At 37.8% G+C, this 23,500-nt stretch overlaps 1 protein-coding gene and 1 long non-coding RNA gene across 5 annotated transcripts in view; both read left to right on the plus strand.

Annotated features, from left to right (window-relative positions):
- Positions 1–6,385, plus strand: part of LOC309655815 — a 38,171-nt gene extending 31,786 nt beyond the window's left edge. The window contains exon 2 of the long non-coding RNA XR_014261019.1: positions 2,743–6,385. This is a non-coding gene — a long non-coding RNA (uncharacterized lncRNA). The remainder of the gene's footprint in view (positions 1–2,742) is intronic.
- Positions 1–23,500, plus strand: part of SPTLC2 (serine palmitoyltransferase long chain base subunit 2) — a 129,831-nt gene that overhangs the window by 80,893 nt on the left and 25,438 nt on the right. For 3 of the 4 annotated variants that reach the window (XM_082451342.1, XM_082451341.1, XM_082451343.1), the window contains exons 10-11: positions 19,125–19,260; positions 21,990–22,119. In XM_082451342.1, coding sequence (XP_082307468.1) covers positions 19,125–19,260; positions 21,990–22,119 — 266 coding nt within the window. Of the gene's footprint in view, positions 1–19,124; positions 19,261–21,049; positions 21,199–21,989; positions 22,120–23,500 lie in introns of those variants that run through there. The other variant, XR_014260963.1, reaches the window with a different exon arrangement.

Here is a 23,500-nt window from a genome sequence, read left to right on the forward strand (position 1 = left end):
CTCTCCAGAAAGTGGGCGTAGAGGGAACCTACCTCAACATAATAAAGGCCATATATGACAAACCGACAGCAAACATCATTCTCAATGGTGAAAAACTGAAAGCATTTCCTCTAAGATCAGGAACGAGACAAGGATGTCCACTCTCACCACTATTATTCAACATAGTTCTGGAAGTCCTAGCCATGGCAATCAGAGAAGAAAAAGAAATAAAAGGAATACAAATTGGAAAAGAAGAAGTAAAACTGTCACTGTTTGCAGATGACATGATACTATACATAGAGAATCCTAAAACTGCCACCAGAAAACTGCTAGAGCTAATTAATGAATATGGTAAAGTTGCAGGATACAAAATTAATGCACAGAAATATCTTGCATTCCTATACACTAATGATGAAAAATCTGAAAGAGAAATTATGGAAACACTCCCATTTACCGCTGCAACAAAAAGAATAAAATACCTAGGAATAAACCTACCTAGGGAGACAAAAGACCTGTATGCAGAAAACTATAAGACACTGATGAAAGAAATTAAAGATGATACCAACAGATGGAGAGATATACCATGTTCTTGGATTGGAAGAATCAACATTGTGAAAATGAGTATACTACCCAAAGCAATCTACAGATTCAATGCAATCCCTATCAAATTACCAATGGCATTTTTTACGGAGCTAGAACAAATCATCTTAAAATTTGTATGGAGACACAAAAGACCCCGAATAGCCAAAGCAGTCTTGAGGGAAAAAAATGGAGCTGGAGGAATCAGACTCCCTGACTTCAGACTATACTACAAAGCTACAGTAATCAAGACAATATGGTACTGGCACAAAAACAGAAACATAGATCAATGGAACAAGATAGAAAGCCCAGAGATTAACCCACGCACCTATGGTCAACTAATCTATGACAAAGGAGGCAGAGATGTACAATGGAGAAAAGACAGTCTCTTCAATAAGTGGTGCTGGGAAAACTGGACAGCTACATGTAAAAGAATGAAATTAGAATACTCCCTAACACCATACACAAAAATAAACTCCAAATGGATTAGAGACCTAAATATAACACCGGACACTATAAAACTCTTAGAGGAAAACATAGGAAGAACACTCTTTGACATAAATCACAGCAAGATCTTTTTTGATCCACCTCCTAGAGTAATGGAAATAAAAACAAAAATAAACAAATGGGACCTAATGAAACTTCAAAGCTTTTGCACAGCAAAGGAAACCATAAACAAGACGAAAAGACAACCCTCAGAATGGGAGAAAATATTTGCAAACGAATCAATGGACAAAGGATTAATCTCCAAAATATATAAACAGCTCATTCAACTCAATATTAAAGAAACAAACACCCCAATCCAAAAATGGGCAGAAGACCTAAATAGACATTTCTCCAAAGAAGGCATACAGATGGCCACGAAGCACATGAAAAGCTGCTCAACATCACTAATTATTAGAGAAATGCAAATCAAAACTACAATGAGGTATCACCTCACTCCTGTTAGAACGGGCATCATCAGAAAATCTACAAACAACAAATGCTGGAGAGGGTGTGGAGAAAAGGGAACCCTCTTGCACTGTTGGTGGGAATGTAAATTGATACAGCCACTATGGAGAACAATATGGAGGTTCCTTAAAAAACTAAAAATAGAATTACCATATGACCCAGCAATCCCACTACTGGGCATATACCCAGAGAAAACCGTAATTCAAAAAGACACATGCACCCGAATGTTCATTGCAGCACTATTTACAATAGCCAGGTCATGGAAACAACCTAAATGCCCATCAACAGACGAATGGATAAAGAAGATTGGTACATATATACAATGGAATATTACTCAGCCATAAAAAGGAACGAAATTGAGTCATTTGTTGAGAAGTGGATGGATCTAGAGACTGTCATACAGAGTGAAGTAAGTCAGAAAGAGAAAAACAAATATCGTATATTAATGCATGTATGTGGAACCTAGAAAAATGGTACAGATGAGCCAGTTTGCAGGGTAGAAGTTGAGACACAGATGTAGAGAACAAACGTATGGACACCATGGGGGAAAAGCGGGGGGGGGTGGGCGTGGTGGTGTGATGAATTGGGCGATTGGGATTGACATGTATACACCGATGTGTATAAAATTGATGACTAATAAAGACCTGCTGTGTAAAAAAATAAATAAAATTCAAAAATTTAAAAAAAATGGACTTTACCTCTAGTGAGTGATGTGGTAAAATATACATAACATTCTAACCAATTTTAGGTGTTTATTTTATTTTGGGCTCTGTTGGGTCTTAGTTGTGGCACGCAGGATCTTTGTTGCGGCGTGTGGGCTCTTCGTTGTGGCGCTCAGGCTTCTCTCTAGTTGTGGCACGCTGGTTTTTCCCTCTGTAGTTGTGGCACGTGGTCTCCAGAGTGCATGAGCTCTGTAGTTGCAGCATGCAGTCTCCCTAGCTGTGGCTTGCATGCTTAGTAGTTGAGGCGCTTGGGCTTAGTTGCCCCACGGCATGTGGGATCTTAGTTCCCCGACCAGGGATCGAACTGACATCCCCTGCATTGGATAGCGGATTCTTAACCACTGGAACACCAGGGAAGTCCCTGGAAGCAGTAGTCTTGATCTACTTCATTGTAAACCTTTAGACTCCAAAAATACTTGTTCCCCAAAATTGTTTTGTTTCTCTAAAGTTTTTAGCCTTTTCCGTTTGTTTCCCCTCAAACCTGCTTTTTTTTGTGTGTTCCCTATTTCAGATAATGGCATCTTTATTCATGAAGTTGTCCGAAGAAGAAATCTGTTATTATAGTTTCTCTCCTTCTTTATGCCATATATTTAATCACCAGAGCCTGTGGATTATGCCTCCTTAATATCTTTGAACCTCTCTACTTCACTGTAATCCCCACTGTTATTTATTTGACTTAGACTCCTGTCTACTTTCACCTGAATTTAATAACCAGTTATAGTAGAGGGATCAGTCAAACGAAAAATGGTTTAGAAGGATTCAGATAAATAATGCTGAAAATTAGGAATAGGAGCTATCCATGCAGAGTACCAGTAAAATTTTATGACTGATACCTTTCTTGAGTACTCTAGTTCACATTGGTTTCTCCCACCTTTCAAGATTCATTCTTTCATTAAATGTTTATTTAGCATTTTCTATGTGCTTTAAGCATTGGTAACACTTTAGTCTACCTTCAAAAGATATCCTCCCTCCACTTTTTATACCTATTGCTGTCACCCTAGTCCAAACCACAGTCATCTCTCCAGTGCTTTCTCTGCTTCTGTCTTTGACTCTCTTCTAAATATATCACTCAAGGTGATCCTGTTGAAACATAGGAGGTCATGTCAGTCTTGTTTAAGAACTCTCCCAGAGGGCTTCCCTGGTGGCGCAGTGGTTAAGAATCTCCCTGCCAATGCAGGGGACACGGGTTCGAGCCCTGGTCTGGGAAGATCCCACATGCCGCGGAGCAACTAAGCCCGTGAGCCACAACTACTGAGCCTGTGCGTCTGGAGCCTGTGCTCCGCAACGGGAGAGGCCGCAACAGTGAGAGGCCCGCGCACCGCAATGAAGAGTGGCCCCTGCTCGCCACAGCTGGAGAAAGCCCTCGCACAGAAACGAAGACCCAAAACAGCCAAAAATAAATAAATTAATTAATTTTAAAAAAAAAAGAACTCTCCCAGAGGGCTTCTCCTGCTTCTTAAAGTCAGAGTCTTAACATGAAGACCTATGAGGCCCTTCTGATTTGGCCCTCTGGACTTCTCTGGTGGCGCAGTGGTTAAGAATCTGCCTACCAACGCAGGGGACACGGGTTCGAGCCCTGGTCCGGAAAGATCCCACATGCCGCGGAGCAACTAAGCCCGTGTGCCACAACTACTAAGCCTGTGCCCTGGAGCCCATGACCCACAAGTACTGAGCCCACATGCCACAGCTGCTGGAGCCCACACACCTAGAGCACATGCTCTGCAATAAGAGAAGCCACCAGAATGAGAAGCCAGCGCACCGCAAGGACGAGTAGCCCTCGCTCGCCACAACTAGAGGAAGACCGTGCAGCTACGAAGACCCAGCGCAGCCAAAAATAAATAAGTAAAATAAATAAATTTATGATTTGGCCCTCTGTCGACCTCCTCTGGTCCCACTCTTCCATGCTTGGCTCACTCAGCTCCAACCAGACTGGCTTACTTGGTCCTTGGAAATGCAGGTGTGCTTTGCTTTTGGGTCTTGACGCTTTATGGAGGCAGTGCTTGAGCAGAATGAGCGCTTGAGTGAGGCGTTCATCTTTTTTGTTGTCTGTCCCCCATACTGGAATGTAAGCTCGTAGCAGGCAGGGGTTTTTGTGTCTTTTATTGGATACAGTCTACCTAGGGCCTAGAGCAGGGTCTGGCACATAATGGGTGGGTGCTCAGGATAGGTTTGTTTAATGTGTGCTTACCCAGCATGTAATATATTCTCCCCTTTCTGTGTAGTCTTCCTGGTGAGATTTTTGCCTTTGGTGTAATGGCTATGATACCACTTTTGTTATCTCCTGTATCTCTAGCAAATGTATACCAAAATAAATGAAATCTTTATTATTTAATTATTTTTATGTACAGGATTCCTGGTTTTTTAAAAAATAGTTTTGTCTTAAAGTTAGGCTGCCCTGAGGCTTAAAAAATGCTAGTAGCCCCCAAATTCAGCTTCTTTAATGTTTAAGTTTCTCTAAGAAATCCTGAACCATATACACAACTGCTGTACATGCAGTTTTTTTTTTTAAACTCTTACTTGATAGAGTTACCAATATAAATTGGTCATCTTTCTCAAATATGAGCACTTTTGTTTTAATTGACAATATTGAATGTGATGAAAGAGTTCATCGTTTATATGGAGTAAGTAATAAGATGCGGAACAAATTTACATGTTCTGTTGAGTTTTATAGATGTGCATATTTTTTTTTTATAAAAATAGGTAGCCGTTATAATAGGGATTCAAAATTCAGTTGGTTTCCACTGGGCTTCCCCAAATTTCAGAGATTACAGAATAATTCTTATTACTGTTGGTGTCAAATCTAAGTGTTCACTTGCCAACCCACTTCCCCTTTCTTGGAAGAAGTAAAAGTTATTTTTGGAACTCTGATTTCCTGACTAATTGGAGTCAGGAATCCCAGCAATTCCCCCTATTAAAGGATATGCAGATGTCCCATAGGTCTCCTAAAAAGCAGTCTTACAGTAGGCAGTCTGAACCAGATGTGTTAGTAATACTTGGTGCCACCCTTTTATCAGCCTCTCTCTCTTGACCAAGTATGTATAAGAAAAACTAATACTAAAACATCCTAGGAAAAAATAACTTTATGGGAATGAAAGTAGATGCACAGATGAAAGATAAATATTTTTTGGCCAGTATTGTCTGATTTGTGCATTCATTCATATGATTTTTTAAAAAATTTATTTATGTAATTATTTTTGGCTGCATTGAGTCTTCGTTGCTGCACATGGGCTTTCTCTAGTTGCGGTGAATGGGGGCTACTCTTTGTTGCGGTGCGCAGGCTTCTCACTGTGGTGGCTTCTCTTGTGGAGCACGGGCTCTAGGCACCTGGGCTTCAGTAGTTGCGGCACACAGGCTCAGTAATTGTGGCCCATGGGCTCTAGAGTGCAGGCTCAGTAGTTGTGGTGCACAGGCATAGGTGCTCCATGGCATGTGGGATCTCCCCGGACCAGGGATCGAACCCATGTCCCCTGCATTGGCAGGCGGATTCTTAACCACTGCGCCACCAGGGAAGTCCCCATATGATTTTTTTTAAAAGGAAAGAAGGGAAAGGCCAATCCCTTTATGCTTTCATTTCCTGCCTCAGGGCAAGGGCTTTAACTCCAAAGTGCTGTTTTCACAACACTTCCCCTGTCTTACAAATTCCTGGAACACCCAGCACTAAAAAGTTTGGGGTTTTTTTTAGATTTGTCTTAAACAACAAAGGCTAAGAGGAAAATGCTTGAGCCCACCCCTGTAATGTCTAGATCGTTCTGTTTTGGTTTTGTCTTTTAAGTAAAACGGTGATAGTAGTTAGATATACTTAAGATTATAAAATGAGAGATCAGACATTTAACCTCATTCCAGTTTTTTTTCCAGTTTATTTTCCAAGTAAGTAAAATTTATTTTTATTTTTTTGAAGTATTGACATGGATACAGTAAAGTGCAGAAATCTTAGACATACAGTTTAGTGAATAATGCACACTTGTCTAATCACCACCCAGATCATGTTGTAGAACATTTTCAGCATCCCAGAAGGTTATCTTGTACCTCTTCCCAATTCATTCCTCCTTGCCAAAGATAACCATTATTTTGACTTCTATCACTATATATTAGTTTTGCCTATTCTTGAACTTCATGTAAATGGAATCTTACCTACAATACAGTACATATCATCACTCTTTTGAATTTAGTGTATTTTATTCATCATACGTCTTTGAGATTCATTCACATATTTTGGTGAAACAATAATTCATTTTCATTGCTGTCCAGTATCCCGTTGTTTGCATATATCACAGTTTTTTCATTCTGCTGACGGAAATTGGGTTATTTCCTGATTTGGGCTGTTATTAAGAGTGACATTCTTACCCATGCCATTTGGTACATAACTCTGTTGGGTATATGTACTTAGGAATGAAATTGCTGGGTCATAGAGTAGGCATATCTTTAGGTTCAGCATATATTGCCATTTTTAACAAAGTACCAGTTTACAGTCTCACTGGCAATGTATTCCATATTTTTGCCAACACTTGTAACCTTTCAACTACTTTAAAAACACATTCCATTCCCATTAGGGGAAATTAGAAATGGAAGTAGAAAAAAAGAGAAACATTATTTATTCTTACTCCAAATTAGAAACATACCATTTTATATTTAATGTGTTTATTCATTTCCTCCTTTTGCCCTATCTTCCCAACTGAACTAAGTATTTTGAGAATATTTATGTAATTCCACCCAAGACAAAAAAGGTACAAAAATGAACAGGAAGAAGAGCTAAATAAATGGCAGGATATCTGTGCTCATGGGTTGGAAGACTTACTATTGTTAAGGTAATGATACTCCTCAAGTATGTAGATTCAACAACATACCTATCAAAATCCCAGCTGCCTGTTTTTAGAAATAGGCAAGCTAATCCTAAAAATCATATGGAAAAGCAAGAGACCCAGAATACCCAAATAGTCTTGGGAAAAAAACAAAATTGAAAGACTCACATGTCCCAAAGCTGTAGTGACAAGGCATTGTCATCCTGGCATAAGTATAGATATATAAACCGTGAAATATAACTGAGAATCCATAAGTAAACTTTTCTATTTATGGTTAGTTGGTATTCAGGACAATTCATTGGGGAAAGAATAGTCTTTTTAAAAAAATGATTCTCGGACAACTGGATATCCACATGCAAAGGAATGATGTTGGACCCGTACCTCACACCATATACAAAAATAACTCAAAATGGATCAAAGGCCTAAATGTAAGAGCTAAATTTATAAAACTCTTATTTTTTTTTTTTTGTCCATGCTGCGTGGCATGCGGGATTTTAGTTCCCCGACCAGGGATCAAACCTGTGCCCCCTGAACTGGAAGCGCAGAGTCTTAACCACTGGACTGCCAGGGAAGTCCCTAAATTTATAAAACTCTTAGAAGAAAACATAGATGTAAAATTTTCATGACTGTGGATTAGGCAGTGGTTTCTTAGTTATGACACCCAAGAGAACAAGCAACCAAAGAAAAAAATAGATAAATTGGACTGAATCAAAATTAAAAGCTTTTGTTCTTTAAGGGACACTCCAGCAAGATAGTGAAAAGACAACCCTCAGAGTGGGAGGAAATTTTGCAAACCATATATCTAATAAGGGTCTAGTGTCCAGAGTGTATAAAGAACTTTTACAACTCAAATTAAACAACTCAATTTAAAAATGGGTGGTACTTCCCTGGTGGCACAGTGGTTAAGAATCCGCCTGCCAATGCAGGGAACATGGGTTCGAGCCCTGGGCCAGGAAGATCCCACATGCCATGGAGCAGCTAAGCCCGTGTGCCACAACTACTGAGCTTGTGCTCTAGAGCCCGTGAGCCACATCTGCTGAAGCCAATCTGCCTAGAGCCCATGCTTTGCAACAAGAGAGGCCACCACAATGAGAAGCCCATGCACCACAACGAAGAGTAGCCCCCACTCACTGCAGCTAGAGAAAGCCCGTGTGCAGCAATGAAGACCCAACACGGCCAAAAATAAATAAATAAATAAATAAATAAAAGCAATCGTTTAAAAAAATAATAAAATAAAAATGGGCAAAGAATTCGAATAGACACTTCTCCAAAGAAGATACACAAGTGGCCAAAAAGCACAGAAGAGAAGATGGTCAACCTATTAGTCATTAAGAAAATGCAAATGAAAACCACAAAATCCCACTTTACACCCACTAGGATGGCTAAAATAAAAAAGATAAACAATAACATTGTTGGTGAGGATCTAATAAAATGGAATACTCCCATATTACTGACAGGAATGTAAAATAACCCAGCCACTTTGGAAAACAGTTTCCAGTTCCTCAAAAAGTTAAATACATAGTTACCATATGACCCAGAAATTCTGTTGTTAGGTATATACCCAACAGAATTGAAAACGTATGTCCACATGACAACTTGCACAGGAATGTTTATAGCAGCATTATCCGTGATAGCCAAAAATCAAAAACAACCCAAATGTGCATCAGCTCATGAATAGATAAACAAAATGTGGTATATTTGTACAATATTATTCGGCCATAAAAAGGAATGAAGTACTGATACATGCTACAATATGAATGAAACTTGAAAACGTTATGTTAGGTGAAAGAGGCCAGTACAAAAGGTCACATATTATATGATTCCATGTATATGAAATGTCCAGAATAGATAAAAACTACTGAATTGTACATTTTAGAAGGATGAATTTTAAAGGATGTGAATTATATCTCAATTAATAATAATAATTGAGGTGAAAAACTCCAAAGAGTAGAGGAACTGGGGAGTAAATCTTATTATATATAAGTTATATATGTAGTTTATAAATACAAGTAATTATATATATCTTATATATAAATATATAAATTATACATGCAATTATATATTTATGTAAGCTATAATAATTTGTAACAGTCCAGTTAATGAAATAGAAGTAAAATTCCAGAAAGGAATCCAAACATATATAAAGAAAGGGCCTACTGAATAGAGACCCTACTTAACCATAAGTATGTGTTACTTTTAATATACTGTTAATCAGTTAGCTTGTATTTTTATATTGGGTTTTCCTATGTGTGGTTTTGCACTCTAAATATATCAAATTGCCCCACGTTTATATCTTCCTCTAGAGTAAATGTGGTAATTGAATCTAAGGGACATAAAAACATGCCCAAGATCATATAGCTAATGCATCTCCAACTCAGGTTTAAGGATACAAGAGAAAAGAAATCCATGGTTCCTATAAAGAAATAACAGGACCAATAGGAGTTCTCAACCAACCAGCAACAGTGCTGCCTTCCTGAGTCACATTTGGAAAAGTCTAGGGGCATTTTTGATTGTCACAGACTGGGCTATGGGGAGATGCTATTGGCATTTATTGCCAAGAGGCCAGTGATTCTAAATGTTCTGCAGGGCACTGGACAGCCTTAACAACCAAGAATTGTTATGCCCCAAATGCCCCAAATGCCAATAGCAGTCTTATTGAGAAACATAGGCAATGGTTGACCAAAATTTTGTAGTATGCCCCCTTTTGGAAGATGGGGGATGACAGAAATCTTACAGTGGAAGTCGGGAAGAAGAATGCAGGATGAAAGGAAGTCTCTGGGCACCACGTCTTTTCCTGAGAGCAGAGCCAGAGAATTAATTTATTTTTAATTTTTATTTTATATTGGAGTATAGCTGATTTACAATTTTGTGTTAGTTTCAGGTGTACAGCAAAGTGATTCAGTTGTACATAGTGTTTCAAGTGTACAAGCTTTTAAGTTTATTTTTGTTTTTATTTTCATTAGTCTAAGTGGTGGATCCAAAAAGATATTGCTGTGATTTATGTCCAAGAATGTTCTGCCTATGTTTTACTCTAAGAGTTTTATAGTATCTGATTTTACATTTATTTTAGGTGTTTAATCCATTTTAGTTTATTTTTGTGTATGGTATTAGAGAATGTTCTAATTTCATTCTTTTACATGTAGCTGTCCAGTTTTCCCAGCACCACTTATTGAAGAGCTTGTCTTTTCTCCTTTGTTATAGATTAATTGACCATAGGTGCATGGGTTTATTTCTGGGCTTTCTATCCTGTTTCATTGATCTGTAAGTCTGTCTTTGTGCCAGTACCATACTGTTTTGATTACTGTAGCTTATATAGTATAGTCTGAAGTGAGAGAGCCTGATTCCTCCAGGTCCGCTTTCCTTTCTCATGATTGCTTTGGCTATTCAGGGTCTTTTGTGTCTCCATACAAATTTTAAGATTTTTTTGTTCTAGATCTGCAAAAAGTGCCCTTGGTAGTTTGATAGTGGTTTCATTGACTCTGTAGATTGCCTTGGGTAGTATAGTCATTTTGACAGTATTGATTTTTCCAATCCAAGAACATGGTGTATCTTTCCATCTGTCTGTGTCATCTTCAATTTCCTTCATCAGTGTCTTACAGTTTTTGGAGTACAGGTCTTCTGCCTCCTTAGGTAGGTTTATTCCTAGGCGTTTTATTCCTAATATTTCCTTTTAGTCAGTTCTACTTAATATGGAAGCCAAAGTGGATCAATGAGTAGTGGTTAAGACAACAGTCTGAAACCAGAAGAATCAGAGAGTTCAAATCCTGGTTCTTCCACTTGGAGTTACATAACCTCTTCGGGTGTTAGTTTCCTCAGCTGCAAAATAATTCTTAAAGTTGCCTCTGTTTCCAAAAGGGAGTGGTGAGAAAGTCTGCTAGTAGTCTGTTCTTCTTCTCAGAAGTTACTGATGTGGTGTATGAAAGATGCTGTGATTTTAAGTGTTGAGCGTGAAAGGAATTTGAATTATTCTTCTTAGCCCAGGTTTACTTGTCTCTTTTGAAAGTGTCATTGTGATTGCATCTGAGATTTTCTGCCATGCCAACTATTTACAGTTCTTGGAGCTGCTATAACGGCAGTAATTAAGGCACACCTAACTCCTCCTTTGCATAAGCCCAGAGTATTTCCAGCTGAGAAGGAGATGGAGCTGTTGTCCTAATATTGGATTTAGATATAGCACCACTAGTGCAAGAGAATGCCAAGTTCATTTAAATTAATATAAATCAACACGTTCATCCATTCACTTATGGAAGACTATAAAGTAGTATCTTATCAGGAAGTAAGGCTGGTTAGTAGTTGACTTGGTAATGTTTAGAGATATAATAACTGAAGCTAAATATAATTTTCCCCTGATTAGAAATTGCTTTACCGGCAAAAGGAAAATGAAGAAGCATTTATTGAGCCTGGCACTGTGCTTACTATGTTACATAGTTTCTTTGCTTTAAAGGGAGTCAGTATTAGAAGCTTCCATAATTACTTTGGAAATAGCCTTTGAAAACATAGTTTGCATGTGATTTGAGTTACCTGATACTATAAAGACTTGTATAAGAAGTCTTCAAGATATAAGCTCCAGTTTTAGATATCAATGGAGACACGTGTTTAACACAGGCAGAGTAAACACTGAGGATGTCTGAGTTTATTCTATTTTTTAAAGAAGATGCTTTTCAAGAGAAAAACCACAGGAGTGAAACATGTTCCTTTTCACTCTGCAGTATAGGCCAACCAAAGTAAAATATTAGAAAAAGTAACCTTCCAAATAGTAAAAATAAGACTTTGGACAGATGAGTAAACTGAAAGATTGATAGTTAAGTTCAATTCTTAGACATAAAGTATTAAAGAGATATTATGTGAAATATCCAAAATGTAATGTCTTTGATAGTATAAATTAGAAGAAGGTGATGGGTGGTATTTTTCCATATTTTATCCTGCCTTATGTCCCATAACTCCTAATTAATGCTGAAAGCTAACTGACACCATTCTTGGGGCTGTCTATTCTGTTCTGGGGACCCTAAACTGAGAAAACCTGTATGTGCTTTGATATTATGACCTTTAAGAAGAAGCGGGGGAAAAAAAAAAAGAAGAAGAAGAAGCGGGGAGGGGGAAGAAGCTCTTCAGTTTCAAATTCTTCTAGCCCATTATGATTAATTGGAAAGTATAAGTCTGAGGAATAGCAGTAATTTTATTTTTCCCAGGAATGCAGATTATATCAGCATATCCAGGAAATCTAAGAAGATTAGGAGCTGTGTAACGGAGTCTAATGTGAGTTAGGGGATCAACTCTGACTGAACATCATTCATATTTGTGTCCTTTATTTTGAAAGATTTCGGTTAACACTGGAAATGTTTTTTTTGAAGTTGCAGACTCAAACTCATTTTGCTGATTGTAAGTTATATAAAAGCTCATCAGCTAAATTGAAAGTTATATTGCTATGTAAACAGGTGAGTACTTGCTATATTTTTTGAAGCCTGAGTTCTGAGTAGTTAGCACTAATGCCATTTAAGACAAAATGTCTGCTGCCTTTTGTATTTCTTGCTTTGTGCATAGATCTTATCTTTTTTTTCTTTTTAACTGGCCCTGAGACTTCAGAAAATTTTTATCTCATAGAACACCATCTGTTCTGATTAATAACTGTCTTGGAGGGCTTACAGAATTTTATTTGAGTAATAATGGAGTAGTTCCTTCAAACCCTAAGATTACAAGCCTGAGAACCCTGAGAAATCTGGATTAAGACTTGGTAAAAATATTTCTTTTGAAAATGTCTGGAATGCAGTTAGTACAACTGCAAAATCTGTTTAGCAGTGGTTAATAAGTATAACTCTGTATGTAATTCTGTATTGTAAAAGTGATTTAAAGTTATCAATATATAATGGTTATCAATACATAGATAATTGTGCTGTTCCTTCTACCTCCATCTTCCACCCTTTTTAGGCTTTCTATTTTCTTAAAAGAAATAATGATGCCATCACAACCTATTGATCCATCATATTCATTACTTCCCTCCTTAGCATAAAATTTATTACAAGAAGTTGAGGACTAAAAAATGACCAGTTAAAGTTACCTGCTACATTTTCTGGGACATTAACTACACATACATGTTTACTTTTCTCTCTTTCATGCCAGGCTGTAGGTTCTAATTGAAGAGATTCTAAAAATGGCTTCATTCTAACAAATTGTATTAAGGAATTCCAAAAGGACAGCCAACACAGTAAGGTTCATTTGTGAACTTCAAGAGAATCAGTACAGAGGTTTTCTCTAAATTGCTTTTACGCTTTTTATCGCCCTTAAAAGTAAAGATTTATGTTTGAAAAGTAGAGAAGAATGCTGACCTCTTATATTACCATCTGTGTTCTCTCTGAGGCAAGGATAAAGACCTTTTAAGAGTTAGTATCTTTTTTTTTTTTTAATAAATTTATTTATTTATTTTTGGTTGAACTGGGTCTTCGTTGCTGTGCACGGGCTTTCTCTAGTTGTGGCGAGTGGGGGCTCCTCTTCGTTTTGGCGTGCGGCCTTCTCATTGTGGTGGCTTCTCTTGTTGCGGAGCACAGGCTCTAGGCACTCAGGCTTCAGTAGTTGTGGCACGTGGGCTCAGTAGTTGTGGCTCGCGGGCTCTAGAGCGCAGGCTCAGTAGTTGTGGTGCACGGGCTTAGTTGCTCCGCGGCATGTGGGATCTTCCCGGGCCAGGGCTCGAACCTGTGTCCCCTGCATTGGCAGGCAGATTCTTAACCACTGCGCCACCAGGGAAGCCCAGTATCTTTTTTTTTAACAAGGCTAACCTTTCTTTGTTTTTAAATTCGTGTTAGACCAGATACTTGCTGCAGCTCTGCAGTAAGAAAACTCTTTAGAACTGAGGTAGCAGATTGGACTTAAGTACCATGCTTCTTGTATTAATATTAACTGGTATTTTATATGATATTTAATTCAAAATTGGTAACAGTGTTGTCTTTAAAATTCAGTGTCACCTCAGGAATAAGGGACAACCCCTTTCCCAATATGTATAACTGCAAAAGCTTACTGATTTGTAAGTAACTTAACTTGGCTGCTTTTCCTATTATTATCTTTGAAATTATTAGGTTGAATCAGAAGAAATTGCCTTTTTAAGGTCAAAAATAGTCAAATATTGGCAGTTTCATGGTTCAGCCTAGTAGTTTTGTTGGATAAACAGACCACTTAATTTCTGGGATTCACTATGACCACTATTTCTAATTTAGTTTGCTTCTTTCTCCAGCACTGGTCTTGATTCTTCCCCTCAGTCTTTATTCCCTACTCACCAGTGATGATTGCAGTTTGCTTTTCCAGATGAGTTTATTGGAAGAACTACTTTCCACTTGTCTCATACTTGCCCTGTGTCTTAGGCTCCTTCACCCATTCATCCCTATCCTATTCATTTGCTAGTAAGTGCCGTTTAAAAAGTAAAATACAGATATTGTTACCCAATAAAGGGTTAAACACTTTAAAGTTTGAAAAGTACATAATTTCTTGCTGTGGTGTAGAAGAAAAAGCACTAAACGGGAGTCAGAACCTTGATCTTCCTCCTACTGAATGAAAGGCCTTAGAGAAAGTAGTTTAACATTTATGGGCCTGTTTCTTTGTGTATAAAGTATAAATACAGTTTACGTGTGAACAACAGAGGTTTAAACTGCCTGGGTCCACTTATATGTAGATATTTTTCAACAGTAAATGCTGCAGTACTACGTGGTCCCTGGTTGGTTGAATCTGCAGATTCAGAGAGACCTCAGCTATGGAGGGCCGACTATAAATTATATGTGGATTAAGGGTCAACTGTAGTACATTCTTTTACCATATCCACCTAAAGCAGTTAGAATCAAATGAAACTGAGCTGTTAGTTGCTAATTATAGTAATTCTTCCCTTATTTGGGCATGACTAGGATGCTTAAATAAATATTTAGGAGAGAATTTTATTTTATTGAAGTATAGTTGATTTACAATATTGTGTTAGTTTCAGGAGTATAGCACAGTGATTCATTATTTTTGCAGATTATATTCCATTATAGGTTATTATAAGATAATGGGTATAATTCCCTGTGCTATACAGTAAATTCTTTTGCTGATCTATTTTATGTATAGTAGTTTATATCTGTTAAGCCCATACTTTTAATTTGTCCCTCCCCCCTTCCCTCTCTCCTTTGGTAACCATAAGTTTGTTTTCTAAGTCTGTAAGTCTATTTCTGTTTTGTAGATAAGTTCATTTGTATCAATTTTTTAGATTCCACATATAAGTGATATCATATGATATTTGTCTTTCTCTGTCTGAACTTAGTATGATAATCTCTAGGTCCTTCCATGGTGCTGCAAATGGCATTAGTTCTTTTTTCTAATGGCTGAGTAATATTCCACTGTGTGTATGTGTGTGTGTGTACACTGTGTGTGTGTATACACACACACACACACCCGTGCACACACACAGCTTTGTCCATTCATCTGTCGATGGACATTTAGGTTGCTTCCATGTCTTGGCTGTTGTAAATAGTGCTGTGAATACTGGGGTGCATGTATCTTTTAGAATTAGAGTTTTCGTCTTTTCCAGATATATGCCCATATAAGTGATACCATATAGTATTTGTCTTTCTCTGTCTGACTTATTTAACTAAGCATAATATTCTCTAGGTCCATCCCTGTTGCTGCAAATGGCATTATTTCATTCTTTCTTATGGCTGAGTAATATTCCATTGTATATATATTCCATATCTTCTTAATCCAGTCATCTGTTGATGGACACTTGGATTGCTTTCATGTCTTGGCTACTGTAAATAGTGCTGCTGTGAACATTGGGGTGCATATATCTTATAGAATTAGTGTTTTCTTTTTTTCCAGATATATACCTAGAGGTGGAATTAATTGCTGGATTATATGGTAGTTCTATTTTTATCAATAGTTTTTTAAGGAACCTCCATACTATTTTCCATAGTGTCTGCACCAATTTACATTCCCACCAGCAGTGTACAAGGGTTCCTTTTATCCACATCCTCTATTTAGGAGAGAATTCTTTTTTTTTTTTTTTTTTTTTAATTTTTTGGCTGCACCACGTGACATGTGGGATCTTAGTTCTCTGACCAGGGATCAAACCTGTGCCCCCTGCATTGACAGCACAGAGTCTTAACCACTGGACTGCCAGGGAAGTCCCTCAGAGAGAATTCTTTTAAATCTGAACTTTATAACTGCCAAAATGAAAGTTGGTAATCTCAACTCTAATGTCCATTAACACATAAATGGGTAAACAAATTGTGGTATATCTTTGGTAAGGAATACTATTCAGCAATAATAAGGATATGTAAGTTGGGAATTTTAAATGCCTATTCTCAGTATCTTCAAGTTTTGCCTATGAATGTTATTTTAGATGTATTTTCTTTTGGGACTCTTCTTGTCAAGGAATAGATGACAATGAATGGTGAGACTGAGATTTCCACTTCCTTTTGTTACAGAGAACTTGCTTAGAATGATATAGCCATAGGTGGAAAAGGTAAGGTCTAAATCTCTTAGCATTTCTTCTTTTCCTTGATAATTTTTCTTGATAATCTTGAAATAAGAAAAAAATATTTTAACAAAAGGTAGTTGGTTTGTGATAAGAAAAAGGTAGCAAGCTGTAAAATAGTAAGTGGTACAGGAAAAATTAATGTACACTAAATTAACAAATGTGTCACTCAGTTTCTAAAAATCTTTAATATCATTTATATACAATAAAATTCACCAATTTTAAGTGTGTAATTCCATGAGTTTTGACAAATGTATACAGTCATGTAACCATAGCATAACTGAAGTATAGAATGTTTTTGTCACCCCTGAAACATCCCCTTCATACCGCTCTGCTGTCAGTCCTCTCTCCATTCCCTGGCAACCACTAATATGTTTTCTATCATTGTAATTATATCTTTTTAAGAATTTCCTATAAATGAATTCACAAGAGTATAGTCTTTAGTGCCTGACTTATTTCATTTAACATAATCCTTTTGAGATTCATCATTTTTGCATGTCTCAGTTGTTCCCTTTTTATGTATTTTCTTTCTCTCTTCATCATGTTTCTTCTACTTTTCTGAATGTATGGAGTATATTTATAATAGCATTTTTATATCCTTGTCTGCTAATATTCTGTCATTTCTGGTCTGTTTCTGTTGATAGACCTTTCTCCTAGTTGGTGGGTCATATTTTCCTGTTTCTTTGAATGCCTAGAATTTTTTATTATACATCACACATTGTGAATTTTACATTACTAGGGGCTGCATTTTGTATTCATTTAGGTAATAATGTTGGACTTTGTTCTTGGAATCAATTGGATCCTTTTAAGACTTGCTTTGAAGGGGTGTTAGGGTGGGCCAGAGCAACTTTTAGTCTAGGGCTAATTTAGCTCCACTACTAATGTGATTCTGAGGTCTTTCCATTTTGGTTGGTGAAAATAGAAGCTATTCCCAGCTGTATGAGTGCTGGGAATTGTTCAGTCTGCTGCTTTCTGTTGGAGCTTTCTCCAGCCCCTCATAGTTTCTTCTCATACGTGTTCAGATCAGCACTTTGCCAAATGCTCTTCTGTAGACCCCCGAAGGTCTCTCTGTGCACCTTCCTCCGCTCCTGTTTTGTGCCCAGTAAATTCTAGCCACCTTAGCCTCCCTAACTCCAAAATCTGCTGTCTTCGACTGACAAGACTAGGTCCCCACTCCTGGAGCAGCCCGGGACCTGTCTCCAGGTGGTATGGGGACAATCCAGAGACTCGCTTCTGTTTTCCCTTCTCTCCAGCAGCACAGTCCTCCACTGCCTGGGGCCCAATGTCTGAAAACCATTTTGTAATATACTCTGTCCAGCTTTCTGTTGTTTACAAGCAGGAAAGAAAATCCGGTTCCTGGTACTCTTTCAGGGCTGGAAGTGGAAGTCTCTTATTCTAAATGTAGAGTAAGCATGTGTTCGTATTTCTAGGGGAAAATTAGAGTACGTGGCTCATCAACTGTCAACATAAACTTAACATACTTTAATGTCTGCTTTAATATGTGTAAGATGTATGTCATAACTTAAGTGATGTTCTTCAGTGTTCACACTAAACTAATCTAAGCTTGTATGTGCTTCTCTGGTCAACTTGAAATTATTTACGTAAAGAGTATTAATTTGGGGTTATTTGTAGCAAACTTATCTAGAGTAGTTTCCCATCAATGACGGATATGTTAGTGTTTTAATTCTAAGGACATTTGTTAGTCACCTGTATTTGCAATTGATTAACTTACCTTTGAGCTGTATGGTTGTATTTTTTAAAATATGAATTTGCTGGCTTTCTAATATATGTGAAAATGACTGCAGCCTTTTCTTATTTGTGAGTATTTGTGATTTAGAAAACCATAAAACAGTTCTTAGCCCTTTGCAAGCTGATCTTTTGAATTTATATCTTGCTCTCTGTAACAGAACGATTGTTTTTGGACATCTGTTCATAGACTGACCTACCATAAAGTCAAAACCAGGCCATATATTTAGTCAGTCAGCAGTTAGAGAAATGTGTGTCTTAAGCCATTTGTGTTTTAGGGAAGATGAACAAAGTAGGATTAAAAATATGATTTTTACATTATTATATGTGTATGCTATTGTTGTCTGGTAGAAGTTTTAGGGAAATGGTAACATAAACTCAAACTCTTAAGAGGAAAATGTGGGGCTCTGAATGGTTCTGTCTCTGGTCTTCTAGTCAGCTGTGCCACTCATTATTGTGTAACTGTAGGCCAGTCACAACCTTTGTGAGTCTCCTAATATATAAAATGAAAATGATAATAATTATCCAAACTACTGTAAAGGGGTGGTAGAGTGTTAAATGAGGTAGTATCAATGAAAATGTTTGAAGATGCCAATGTGCCATGGAAATACTGGTCATTAAACTTTATTTTGTACATTACTATAAAATCTGCTATCAACACCTACTATGACAGAATACAAACGCAAGATATATTTGTTTCTACTTATATTCCATACAGTTTACTGTGCAAAAATATTTTATATGGGAAAGGAAGAAACAAAACATAGAATTGATCGATAGAATAGAGATGGAGGAGATTGCTGTCTTTTTCCACTTCTTCATTCTTCGTATTATTTTGTTTCCCTCCCCATGATTTTCCAGGCAAAGAGTGTATACAGCAGTTAGCTGAAAACGTCAGATATTTCAGGAGACGTCTGAAAAATATGGGCTTCATCATCTATGGAAATGAAGATTCTCCAGTGGTGCCTCTGATGCTCTACATGCCAGCCAAAATTGGGTACCTTTTTGCAGATTACAGATTGCCCTCTTATTAGACTTAAGGTTTACCATGATGTGAGACCAGGCTTATATATTTTGTTAGGTAAAATTGTCTTGGCCTCGTTATGTTAACCTTCGTTTGCTAGATCTGCCGTACATTAAACAAGTGGATTCCAATTTGTAAAATATGTTAACTTGTTAGTATTTCCTTAAACAAACATTTGAGTTTAATGCACTCTTCTGGGGGATTGAGATAGATCAGTGAACAAAACACAGAAAAATCCATGTCCTTGTGGAGTTTATGCTCTACTGGGGCAAGAGTCAGACAAACGTAATAAATAAGGAATTTATGTAATATGCCAGAAGGTGTTAAGGGCTATAGGAAAAAATAGAGCAGGATATGGGGTTTGAGAGTGCACTGTGGGTGGGCAGATTACAGTATTAAATGGGGTGGTCACCCTGGAGAGCCTCAGTGGTAAGGGAAGATGACACCTGAGCTTGAACTAGCTGAGCAAGTTAGCCACTTGAAGCAAGAAGCTCCTGTGCAAAGGCCACAATGCAGGAATATACTTAGCTGATGGAAGACTAGCAAGAGGTGAGTGGAGCTGAAGTGCAGTGCCCAAGGGGGAAGAGTGAGCCATGAGGTCAGCCGTGTTATTGCACAGTTACCAGATGTGCACTTTACACCAGCCTCTCTGGCTTGTGCAAGGTGTATATAATGGAAATCTTTGCCCTGGAATAGCTTTCAGTGTATTTGAGAAGTACAGATGTATAACGAAACCAAAATATATTTGAAAAGCAGATAAGAAGTGGACAAATCTAATTATTTGCAAAATAATTATGTGCAAAATTGCACCAGAGATATAAAATAAAGGAGTCAGACTTCCCTGGTGGCGCAGTGGTTAAGAATCCGCCTGCCAATGCAGGGGACACGAATTCGAGCCCTGGTCCAGGAATATCCCACATGCCGCGGAGCAACTAAGCCCGTGTGCCACAACTACTGAGCCTGAGCTCTAGAGCCCGCGAGCCACAACTGCTGAGCCCGTGTGCCACAACTACTGAAGCCCACGCACCTAGAGCCTGTGCTCCGCAACAAGAGAAGCCACCCCAGTGAGAAGCCCGCGCACCGCAACGAAGAGTAGCCCCCGCTTGCCGCAACTAGAGAAAGCCCATGCGCAGCAACAAAGACCCAACACAGCCAAAAATAAATAAATAAATAAATTTATTTAAAAAATAAAATAAAGAAGTCATCTGCTTAGTATAGGTTCAGTAAAAAAGGCACATCTTTTCAGATTTGTGAGTTTTGGCTGGATTGTAAATATAAAATTGAGTAAGGATCATTTCTCAGGTTTAATGGAACTCATTAAAGGAGCAAATATTTTTATTCATCTTTGAATCCCCAGTGCCCACCACAGCCCCTCGCACTCAGTAAATGTTGATTAAAGTGAATATAGGAGGGAAAATTAAATCAGGGAACCTGGAAGTATGGTGATTCCAAAGTTAATGAAGGGGGGATATTGGGAAAGGGTGCTTATTGAGGGAAAAAGAGGAGTTTAGTTTCCAGTAGGAAGTCGTATGGGCAATTGGCATTATGGCCTTCAGAGGAGATGGAGGAAATGATGGAATCCTACACCAAAGCAGAGGTGTAGGATTTCCCTCATTCTTCTTTAAATGGAATTATCATCATAAATAAACTCAAAAAGTTACCTGTTCTGGAGGATTGACTTAGTCTAGAACCCTTTCTTTAGAGAGGACTGTGTCTAATTTATTCTATACAGGTGAAACTGACTTTTTACATTATAATTAAGATTTAGAGAGAGTAAGGCAGAATTGGAATAAAGCACTAGACAGTTCGGGAGCATGTGCTAAAGATGCAGGACTTGGCCTGACACAAAGGAAATACATTGAAGAGGATGTACTGTTACTAGGAGTGGGGAAAGCTGGTGCTATTACTAAAGTGAGTGGAATTTTTTTATTCTCAAACAAATGCTTTAAACAGCTAAGGGAAAAGTCAAAAGGGAATAAGGTAGGTCAACAAGAGAAAAGGACAAAGAATAACATAATTTAGTAAATAACAAAATTTACATGAAAGTTAGAATTGTGTTAATTAGGCAAGATACAGATGTAGAGTAAGGTCACATGCCATGAGTTTGGCTTGGGATGGGGGGTTAAACAAGAACTGTGTGGTCTGGGTGGTCATCTGTAGGCTGGGGATGAGCTGGCCTCACAAACACCAAAGGAAACCCTGAATTACAAAGGCAGCTCAACACTTAAGTCGATCCAAAAAATGCCTGGTCTGGAAGGCTAGTGCTTGGCCTTTCTGCCAGCAGAAAGTTGTCCAGATCCTTTGCATCCTTAATCCTAAGAATTTTTTAAACTGCCAGGCCTAACATTTCAAGGACCAGGTTTTAAACTCAAGTTCATTTTGAACCCTCTGAACCACTGTTACATGTCAGTGACACCTTAAGGCTACAGTTGCAAATTACTTTAGGCAAGCCCTATTAAAAATTGGTCTGTGCCAACAATATTCTTTCACCTTTCTGAAGGAAACCATTTGGGAGAAGACCACTTTAGGATTGAATAAAAGAAGTCTTTGTAAACTGTCAATTTTAACTTTCATAGAAGTTAGAAGAAATTCCTAATAGAACTGTCTAGTGCCTGTATCACCCAAGAGTTTACATCATTCAGGCCTTTGTACTGTGTGCTTTATTATTCTTCCTGGTTTCTTTTCTTGTTTTCCCTCTGCAGCGCCTTTGGACGGGAGATGCTAAAGCGGAATATCGGTGTAGTTGTGGTAGGATTTCCTGCTACCCCAATCATTGAGTCCAGAGCCAGGTTTTGCCTGTCGGCAGCTCATACCAAAGAAATGCTTGATACTGTAAGTAGACACTTTCACTTTGATATAAATATACCTTATACTAAGAAAGCCTGTATATCAGATGAAATTAATCATCTGTTGGTCCTGATGTTCTTTGAGCACCTGAGATATTTACTGGTAAAGTAGAGGAGGGAGTGCACAATGCTGCTTAATACATTGCTGTTTACAAAAAATTGCAAAACTGTTAGCATCACCCACCAGACTCTGCATGATCAGGGCTCTAGGGAATTTTCTGGCTTCATCTTGTTCTACTCTCTCTCTCATTATGATCTCTACAGCTCTACATTCTCTTTCTACTCTAGCCATTTCTCCTCTGAGCTTTCTTGTGTGTTGTTCTGTCTGTGGCAGTTTCTCTCTTGACCTTTCTCTCCCCTTTGCCTGGCTGACTGCTACTCATTCTTAACATAAAAGAAAACTTAAAAGAAACTTGCTCAAGGGTTTTCCCAAACCCTCTTGGCTAGATATTTCTGGAAATCCTAAGACTCTCCCCTAGGAAATTCTTTACACCTGTTATTATTTAATGGCAATCTTTACCATTAGATAAATCTTCAGGAGGGACTAAGTCTATCTTTAGGAGGGACTAAGTCTATTTTTCTCATTCTGTATCCCCAGGACCTACCACAGTGCCAGGCACATAGTAGGAGCTCATAATTATTACTGAATGTAATTATTTATGGTCTCTTAATATGTTCTCATCTCTTGATATTCTCTTAATATGCTATTATTTCACACCTGAGACTTCAGACTTTTTTTTAGCTTTTTTTATTTAATTTTTTTTTTTAGAATTTCTAGTGTATTTTTCCCTTTTGAATTTTTTCTTATCCTTCTGTTGGTTTATTTTGCTATTATTTTCTAACCTTTTGATTTGGATATGGATTTTCCAATGAACACCATGTCAGTGGAATCCCACATATTTTAGTAAAGCACACCTTCATGTCAATATCAATATTTCTAATGTTTTTCTTATTTCTCTCTGAATTAGGATTGGCTTATTAATTTTTTAAAAATACTTATTTTATTTTTGGCCACGTTGGGTCTTAGTTGCGGCACGCAGGATCTTCGTTATGGCGTGCGGGATCCTCCGCTGCGGTGCACAGGCTTCTCTCTAGTTGTGGCATCTGGGCTTAGTTGCCCTGCAGCATGTGGGATCTTAGTGCCTCGACCAGGGATCGAAGCTGCATCCATTATACTTTTAAATTCTAGTCCCTCTAGTATGTATATTGGATAACATGATGACTTTAGATTTTATTTCTCTAATCACAAATGTTGTTGAACCCTTTTTTTTTAATGTGCTCAGTTGCCATCTGTGTGTCTTCTGTGATAAAGTATCTGTACAAGTTTATGTCCAAGTTTCATTGTTTATCTTTTATTTTCATATTAT

This window comes from Balaenoptera physalus, assembly GCF_965194825.1.
Source record: "Balaenoptera physalus genome assembly, chromosome: 2".
Taxonomy (NCBI): domain Eukaryota; kingdom Metazoa; phylum Chordata; class Mammalia; order Artiodactyla; family Balaenopteridae; genus Balaenoptera; species Balaenoptera physalus.